This window comes from Salmo salar, chromosome 16 (genome assembly GCF_965601325.2).
Source record: "Salmo salar chromosome 16, fSalSal1, whole genome shotgun sequence".
Taxonomy (NCBI): domain Eukaryota; kingdom Metazoa; phylum Chordata; class Actinopteri; order Salmoniformes; family Salmonidae; genus Salmo; species Salmo salar.
In genome coordinates, this window is record NC_138306.1 from 86,007,974 (window position 1) to 86,017,500 (window position 9,527).

Genomic DNA, 9,527 nt, shown 5'->3' on the forward strand with positions numbered 1-9,527 from the left:
TCTCAGAGAGGAGCGATGTCCTGTGATGTCCACCTCAGCCTCTCAGAGAGGAGCGATGTCCTGTGATGTCCACCTCAGCCTCTCAGAAGAGCGATGTCCTGTGATGTCCACCTCAGCCTCTCAGAAGAGCGATGTCCTGTGATGTCCGCCTCAACCTCTCTGTGAGATAAAGGAGCTTTGTTTCTTTTGCTCTCCAGGAAAAGCTCGACCACCACCTTCCTTACAAGACTCCTCTGGAAATCCCTATTTTAAATAATAAAAGGTGATGAGCCAGTTGGAGTCTCACTCCAGATCTTGGTTTTTGTTCCTTCTTTGTGCGATTGGTTTGGAGGCTTACGAGTCCATCTCTCCCATTGGTCTAATTGTCACGGTTGTTGTCGGTGAATGAGGACCAAAACGCAGCAGGTACGTGAATGCTCATCTTGATTTTTAATTATCTTTCAAAACGAACATACAAAATAACAAAAACACGAACGATCAACAAAACAGTCTGGTAAGGCACAAGGCGAAACACAGAACAATCACCCACAAATCACACATACAAACACACCCTAATATATTGTTGTCGGTGAATGAGGACCAAAACGCAGCAGGTACGTGAATGCTCATCTTGATTTTTAATTATCTTTCAAAACGAACATACAAAATAACAAAAACACGAACGATCAACAAAAACAGTCTGGTAAGGCACAAGGCGAAACACAGAACAATCACCCACAAATCACACATACAAACACACCCTAATATATGGAACTCTCAATCAAAGGCAGATAGACAACACCTGCCTTCAACTGAGAGTCCCAACCCCAATCAACCAAACATAGAAACACACAACCTAGACTAACCATAGAATACTAAACATAAACCAAAACCCGGAATTACTAAATCAAACACCCTTTACACAAAACACACCACCCCGAACCACATAAAACAAATACCCCCTGCCACGCCCTGACCAAACTACAAAACAATTAACCTTATATACTGGCCAGGACGTGACACTAATGGAATAACAAGGGTGTGAGTGTTAGGGTGCTCTCCTTTGGTTTGTGTTGGCAGTGTGTCTAAGTGACCTTAACCGTCACATGGAAACCCTGGCGTTGTGCAGGGGTCATACCCTCTGATAGACATCGCTCTATTCTCCTCTGTTCAGCTCACTTCAGGAAGGTGAGTGTGTATAAAGATACAACAGGGTGCCAGACAGACTAGACAGTCATCCCCTTGAACCATTTGGGTTCCTCTACCTCTGTGATACTACAGTTCAGAGGTCAGGGTCAAAGGTCGTAGGAGGAGTGGGGGTTAAAGGTGATAGGGGTCATCACTCTAGGCCGAAGGTGCTGGTCTCCTCCACGGCAGTGAGCATCTTCTCGTGCAGCATGGAGAAGGATGGATATGGAGGGAGGTCCAGCCGGTTGAAACAGGTGTGAGCCCTGGGGAGGAGACAACCGCAAACACAGTGAAAACAGTCTGTATAATACCTTTTCATACATTATACTCAAATTGATAATATACTACATGAGTTCACTTAGCCTCACAAGTGAAGTCAGTTCACTTGGCCTCACAAGTGAAGTCAGTTCTCTTGGCCTTACAAGTGAAGTCAGTTCTCTTGGCCTCACAAGTGAAGTCAGTTCTCTTGGCCTTACAAGTGAAGTCAGTTCTCTTGGCCTTACAAGTGAAGTCAGTTCTCTTGGCCTCACAAGTGAAGTCAGTTCTCTTGGCCTTACAAGTGAAGTCAGTTCTCTTGGCCTTACAAGTGAAGTCAGTTCTCTTAGCCTCACAAGTGAAGTCAGTTCCCTTGGCCTCACAAGTGAAGTCAGTTCCCTTGGCCTCACAAGTGAAGTCAGTTCTCTTTGCCTCACAAGTGAAGTCAGTTCCCTTGGCCTCACAAGTGAAGTCAGTTCTCTTGGCCTTACAAGTGAAGTCAGTTCTCTTGGCCTTACAAGTGAAGTCAGTTCCCTTGGCCTTACAAGTAAAGTCAGTTCCCTTGGCCTCACAAGTGAAGTCAGTTCTCTTGGCCTTACAAGTAAAGTCAGTTCCCTTGGCCTTACAATTAAAGTCAGTTCCCTTGGCCTCACAAGTAAAGTCAGTTCCCTTGGCCTTAGAAGTAAAGTCAGTTCCCTTAGCCTTAGAAGTAAAGTCAGTTCCCTTGGCCTTACAAGTAAAGTCAGTTCCCTTAGCCTTAGAAGTAAAGTCAGTTCCCTTGGCCTTACAAGTAAAGTCAGTTCCCTTGGCCTTACAAGTAAAGTCAGTTCCCTTGGCCTTACAAGTGAAGTCAGCACAGTAGTTTACCTGGGTAGAGAGGTAACTTTGCCCCATTTCTCCACACAAAACCTGCGGGGTCCGTTGCTGCCTCGGAGAGAGGCAAAACCCTCGTAGGGAATACTGGAGGTACCCGTCACAAACTAACAGAGCAGAAAGAAGAAGGTCGCTGTTACTCACTGTGTGTTTGTATGTCTATGTGTGTGTGTTTGTTTGTTTATGTGTGTGTGTGTGTGTGTGTGTGTGTGTGTTTGTTTGTATATGTGTGTGTGTGTTTGTTTGTATATGTGTGTATGTGTTGTTTGTTTGTGTGTGTGTCTGTGTGTGTGTGTGTTTGCTTATTTGTATGTGTGTGTGTGTTTATTTGTGTGTGTGTGTGTGTGTGTTTGTTTGTATGTGTTTGTGTGTGTGTGTGTTTGTTTGTGTGTGTTTTTGTTTGCTTGTTTGTTTGTGTGTGTGTGTGTGTGTTTGTGTCTTTGTTTGTATGTGTGTGTGTGTGTGTGTGTGTGTGTGTGTGTGTGTGTGTGTGTGTGTGTGTGTGTGTGTGTGTGTGTGCACCCCCACCTGTAGCAGCCTGAGTCTCTGCTCGTTGTTGAACCTCTCCACCGCCGCCCAGAACCAACGGATCACTATGTGGTTGTCATGGTAACCTGAGGGAGGCAGGAAGACAGACAGATACACATGAGTCACTCAGCAGCCTAGCCTTTCTCTCTGGTAGGCCTAGTTACTTCAGCTGTTCAACCAGACAGCTAGCTAGGGTATACTGTTATATACTGGCCTTTCTCTCTGGTAGACCTAGTTACTTCAGCTGTTCAACCAGACAGCTAGCTAGGGTATACTGTTATATACTGGCCTTTCTCTCTGGTAGGCCTAGTTACTTCAGCTGTTCAACCAGACAGCTAGCTAGGGTATACTGTTATATACTGGCCTTTCTCTCTGGTAGGCCTAGTTACTTCAGCTGTTCAACCAGACAGCTAGCTAGGGTATACTGTTATATACTGGCCTTTCTCTCTGGTAGGCCTAGTTACTTCAGCTGTTCAACCAGACAGCTAGCTAGGGTATACTGTTATATACTGGCCTTTCTCTCTGGTAGACCTAGTTACTTCAGCTGTTCAACCAGACAGCTAGCTAGGGTATACTGTTATATACTGGCCTTTCTCTCTGGTAGACCTAGTTACTTCAGCTGTTCAACCAGACAGCTAGCTAGGGTATACTGTTATATACTGGCCTTTCTCTCTGGTAGACCTAGTTACTTCAGCTGTTCAACCAGACAGCTAGCTAGGGTATACTGTTATATACTGGCCTTTCTCTCTGGTAGACCTAGTTACTTCAGCTGTTCAACCAGACAGCTAGCTAGGGTATACTGTTATATACTGGCCTTTCTCTCTGGTAGACCTAGTTACTTCAGCTGTTCAACCAGACAGCTAGCTAGGGTATACTGTTATATACTGGCCTTTCTCTCTGGTAGACCTAGTTACTTCAGCTGTTCAACCAGACAGCTAGCTAGAGCATACTGTTATATACTGGCCTTTCTCTCTGGTAGGCCTAGTTACTTCAGCTGTTCAACCAGACAGCTAGCTAGGGTATACTGTTATATAATGGCCTTTCTCTCTGGTAGACCTAGTTACTTCAGCTGTTCAACCAGACAGCTAGCTAGGGTATACTGTTATATACTGGCCTTTCTCTCTGGTAGGCCTAGTTACTTCAGCTGTTCAACCAGACAGCTAGCTAGGGTATACTGTTATATACTGGCCTTTCTCTCTGGTAGGCCTGGTTACTTCAGCTGTTCAACCAGACAGCTAGCTAGGGTATACTGTTATATACTGGCCTTTCTCTCTGGTAGGCCTAGTTACTTCAGCTGTTCAACCAGACAGCTAGCTAGGGTATACTGTTATATACTGGCCTTTCTCTCTGGTAGGCCTGGTTACTTCAGCTGTTCAACCAGACAGCTAGCTAGAGCATACTGTTATATACTGGCCTTTCTCTCTGGTAGACCTAGTTACTTCAGCTGTTCAGACAGCTAGCTAGGGTATACTGTTATATACTGGCCTTTCTCTCTGGTAGGCCTAGTTACTTCAGCTGTTCAACCAGACAGCTAGCTAGGGTATACTGTTATATACTGGCCTTTCTCTCTGGTAGGCCTAGTTACTTCAGCTGTTCAACCAGACAGCTAGCTAGGGTATACTGTTATATACTGGCCTTTCTCTCTGGTAGGCCTAGTTACTTCAGCTGTTCAACCAGACAGCTAGCTAGGGTATACTGTTATATACTGGCCTTTCTCTCTGGTAGACCTAGTTACTTCAGCTGTTCAACCAGACAGCTAGCTAGAGCATACTGTTACATACTGGCCTTTCTCTCTGGTAGGCCTGGTTACTTCAGCTGTTCAACCAGACAGCTAGCTAGAGCATACTGTTATATACTGGCCTTTCTCTCTGGTCGACCTAGTTACTTCAGCTGTTCAACCAGACAGCTAGCTAGGGTATACTGTTATATACTGGCCTTTCTCTCTGGTAGACCTAGTTACTTCAGCTGTTCAACCAGACAGCTAGCTAGGGTATACTGTTATATACTGGCCTTTCTCTCTGGTAGACCTAGTTACTTCAGCTGTTCAACCAGACAGCTAGCTAGGGTATACTGTTATATACTGGCCTTTCTCTCTGGTAGACCTAGTTACTTCAGCTGTTCAACCAGACAGCTAGCTAGGGTATACTGTTATATACTGGCCTTTCTCTCTGGTAGACCTAGTTACTTCAGCTGTTCAACCAGACAGCTAGCTAGGGTATACTGTTATATACTGGCCTTTCTCTCTGGTAGACCTAGTTACTTCAGCTGTTCAACCAGACAGCTAGCTAGGGTATACTGTTATATACTGGCCTTTCACTCTGGTAGGCCTAGTTACTTCAGCTGTTCAACCAGACAGCTAGCTAGGGTATACTGTTATATACTGGCCTTTCTCTCTGGTAGACCTAGTTACTTCAGCTGTTCAACCAGACAGCTAGCTAGGGTATACTGTTATATACTGGCCTTTCACTCTGGTAGGCCTAGTTACTTCAGCTGTTCAACCAGACAGCTAGCTAGGGTATACTGTTATATACTGGCCTTTCTCTCTGGTAGACCTAGTTACTTCAGCTGTTCAACCAGACAGCTAGCTAGGGTATACTGTTATATACTGGCCTTTCTCTCTGGTAGACCTAGTTACTTCAGCTGTTCAACCAGACAGCTAGCTAGGGTATACTGTTATATACTGGCCTTTCTCTCTGGTAGACCTAGTTACTTCAGCTGTTCAACCAGACAGCTAGCTAGGGTATACTGTTATATACACTTCTTTCTGTAACAGCTCTTCCTAATTGGAAAGGCATTTAAAAACATTTCCTTCTACATCTGAATGGAACAAGACTATCTTTACTGCTGCCTGAGACCCAGACAGCAGCTCAAAATGACATTATGAAAGGTGCAATACACAAAGTTATTGTCTTTGTCTTAAATGGCACCCTATTCCCTACATAGTGCACTACCTTTGACAAGAGCTGTGTACTATATAGGGAATAGGGTGTCATTTGGGCTCCCGGTCTCCCCTCTCCCACGTCTCTCCCCGTCTCCCCCCTGTCTCTCCCCGTCTCCCCCTGTCTCTTCCTCTCCCCCCTGTTCATACCTCTGTAATCTGTGTTGCTCCTCCAGTCTACCCCCCTGTTCATACCTCCTCTGTAATCTGTGTTGCTCCTCCAGTCTACCCCCCTGTTCATACCTCCTCTGTAATCTGTGTTGCTCCTCTAGTCTGCCCCTCTGTTCATACCTCCTCTGTAATCTGTGTTGCTCCTCCAGTCTGCCCCCCTGTTCATACCTCCTCTGTAATCTGTGTTGCTCCTCCAGTCTGCCCCCCTGTTCATACCTCCTCTGTAATCTGTGTTGCTCCTCCAGTCTCCCCCCCTGTTCATACCTCCTCTGTAATCTGTGTTGCTCCTCCAGTCTCCCCCCCTGTTCATACCTCCTCTGTAATCTGTGTTGCTCCTCCAGTCTACCACCCTGTTCATACCTCCTCTGTAATCTGTGTTGCTCCTCCAGTCTCCCCCTGCCTCCTCTGTAATCTGTGTTGCTCCTCCAGTCTACCCCCTGTTCATACCTCCTCTGTAATCTGTGTTGCTCCTCCAGTCTACCCCCTGTTCATACCTCCTCTGTAATCTGTGTTGCTCCTCCAGTCTACCCCCCTGTTCATACCTCCTCTGTAATCTGTGTTGCTCCTCCAGTCTGCCCCCCTGTTCATACCTCCTCTGTAATCTGTGTTTCTCCTCCAGTCTCCCCCCTGTTCATACCTCCTCTGTAATCTGTGTTGCTCCTCCAGTCTGCCCCCCTGTTCATACCTCCTCAATAATCTTTGTTGCTCCTCCAGTCTCCCCCCTGTTCATACCTCCTCTGTAATCTGTGTTGCTCCTCCTTTCTCCCCCCTGTTCATACCTCCTCTGTAATCTGTGTTGCTCCTCCAGTCTCCCCCCTGTTCATACCTCCTCTGTAATCTGTTTTGCTCCTCCAGTCTGCCCCCCTGTTCATACCTCCTCTGTAATCTGTGTTGCTCCTCCAGTCTACCCCCCTGTTCATACCTCCTCTGTAATCTGTGTTGCTACTCCAGTCTACCCCCCTGTTCATACCTCCTCTGTAATCTGTGTTGCTCCTCCAGTCTCCCCCCTGTTCATACCTCCTCTGTAATCTGTGTTGCTCCTCCAGTCTCCCCCCCTGTTCATACCTCCTCTGTAATCTGTGTTGCTTCTCCAGTCTACCACCCTGTTCATACCTCCTCTGTAATCTGTGTTGCTCCTCCAGTCTACCCCCTGTTCATACCTCCTCTGTAATCTGTGTTGCTCCTCCAGTCTACCCCCTGTTCATACCTCCTCTGTAATCTGTGTTGCTCCTCCAGTCTACCCCCCTGTTCATACCTCCTCTGTAATCTGTGTTGCTCCTCCAGTCTGCCCCCCTGTTCATACCTCCTCTGTAATCTGTGTTGCTCCTCCAGTCTCCCCCCTGTTCATACCTCCTCTGTAATCTGTGTTGCTCCTCCAGTCTGCCCCCCTGTTCATACCTCCTCAATAATCTTTGTTGCTCCTCCAGTCTCCCCCCTGTTCATACCTCCTCTGTAATCTGTGTTGCTCCTCCTTTCTCCCCCCTGTTCATACCTCCTCTGTAATCTGTGTTGCTCCTCCAGTCTCCCCCCTGTTCATACCTCCTCTGTAATCTGTTTTGCTCCTCCAGTCTGCCCCCCTGTTCATACCTCCTCTGTAATCTGTGTTGCTCCTCCAGTCTACCCCCCTGTTCATACCTCCTCTGTAATCTGTGTTGCTACTCCAGTCTACCCCCCTGTTCATACCTCCTCTGTAATCTGTGTTGCTCCTCCAGTCTCCCCCCTGTTCATACCTCCTCTGTAATCTGTGTTGCTCCTCCAGTCTCCCCCCCTGTTCATACCTCCTCTGTAATCTGTGTTGCTTCTCCAGTCTACCACCCTGTTCATACCTCCTCTGTAATCTGTGTTGCTCCTCCAGTCTCCCCCTGCCTCCTCTGTAATCTGTGTTGCTCCTCCAGTCTACCCCCTGTTCATACCTCCTCTGTAATCTGTGTTGCTCCTCCAGTCTACCCCCTGTTCATACCTCCTCTGTAATCTGTGTTGCTCCTCCAGTCTACCCCCCTGTTCATACCTCCTCTGTAATCTGTGTTGCTCCTCCAGTCTGCCCCCCTGTTCATACCTCCTCTGTAATCTGTGTTGCTCCTCCAGTCTCCCCCCTGTTCATACCTCCTCTGTAATCTGTGTTGCTCCTCCAGTCTGCCCCCCTGTTCATACTTCCTCAATAATCTGTGTTGCTCCTCCAGTCTCCCCCCTGTTCATACCTCCTCTGTAATCTGTGTTGCTCCTCCTTTCTCCCCCCTGTTCATACCTCCTCTGTAATCTGTGTTGCTCCTCCAGTCTCCCCCCTGTTCATACCTCCTCTGTAATCTGTGTTGCTCCTCCAGTCTGCCCCCCTGTTCATACCTCCTCTGTAATCTGTGTTGCTCCTCCAGTCTACCCCCCTGTTCATACCTCCTCTGTAATCTGTGTTGCTACTCCAGTCTACCCCCCTGTTCATACCTCCTCTGTAATCTGTGTTGCTCCTCCAGTCTCCCCCCTGTTCATACCTCCTCTGTAATCTGTGTTGCTCCTCCAGTCTACCCCCCTGTTCATACCTTCTCTGTAATCTGTGTTGCTCCTCCAGTCTACCCCCCTGTTCATACCTCCTCTGTAATCTGTGTTGCTCCTCCAGTCTACCCCCCTGTTCATACCTCCTCTGTAATCTGTGTTGCTCCTCCAGTCTCCCCCCTGTTCATACCTCCTCTGTAATCTGTGTTGCTCCTCCAGTCTCCCCCCTGTTCATACCTCCTCTGTAATCTGTGTTGCTCCTCCAGTCTACCCCCCTGTTCATACCTCCTCTGTAATCTGTGTTGCTCCTCCAGTCTCCCCCCTGTTCATACCTCCTCTGTAATCTGTGTTGCTCCTCCAGTCTACCAGGTCTATCTCAGCGGTGCCAGCTATCACCAGTTCCAGCTCCCTGGCATCAAACACTGACACCAGCCTGGAATCCACCACCTGCATGACACAGCACAGGGCATCCAGGCTACAAACCATGACCACAACCTTTGTATCTCAGTTGGTAGAGGCTGGGCTTGTAACGGTGCTGGGTTAGATTCCCAGCACCACCCGTATGTAAAATATATACACGCATGACTGGAAGTCGCTTTGGATAAAACAGTCTGTTAAATGGCATGTATTATTATTACAAACACAACAACAAACTCAATCCCATTATACAGTCTTCATATTACATTCTGCCACACTACAGCCTTTAGATACATCTTGCCCAATTTGAATTCAGTTGTTGTTGATGTCTGTGAGCAGGAAGTTGCCCCAGTGTGTATGATGATACTGCTGAGTCTACCTTTATCAGAATCTGTATCAGGAGATATTTGATTCAGAAAGTCCTTGTTCTAGATCGTACCTCATAGAAGCCCCGGACCAGACTCTCTGTCTGTTGAACCACTCCTCTCTCAATACGCCACTTCACCATGCGCTCAATGTACTCCTTCTTATTCTTCTCTGTCACTGGGATGTTGGCCCCGCCTGGCTTCAGCTCTCTCTCTGTGATCTACACACACAGTACATACACATAGGCTTTATATCTCTCTCTCTCTCACTCACACACTCACACACACACACACACACACACACACACACACACACACAGTACACACAC

General features: G+C 47.3%; 1 protein-coding gene across 1 annotated transcript in view; it reads right to left on the bottom strand.

Moving 5' to 3' along the window:
- Window positions 1-566: 566 nt before the first annotated feature.
- The window catches only part of LOC106574939 (E3 ubiquitin-protein ligase HECW2), a 352,817-nt gene continuing 343,856 nt past the window's right edge, over window positions 567-9,527 (bottom strand). The window contains exons 27-31 of the mRNA XM_082963122.1: window positions 9,273-9,419; window positions 8,749-8,863; window positions 2,824-2,909; window positions 2,290-2,402; window positions 567-1,430 (exon numbers count right to left, since the gene is read on the bottom strand). Of these exons, the coding sequence (XP_082819248.1) occupies window positions 1,319-1,430; window positions 2,290-2,402; window positions 2,824-2,909; window positions 8,749-8,863; window positions 9,273-9,419 (573 nt within the window). The 3' untranslated portion in view covers window positions 567-1,318. The remainder of the gene's footprint in view (window positions 1,431-2,289; window positions 2,403-2,823; window positions 2,910-8,748; window positions 8,864-9,272; window positions 9,420-9,527) is intronic.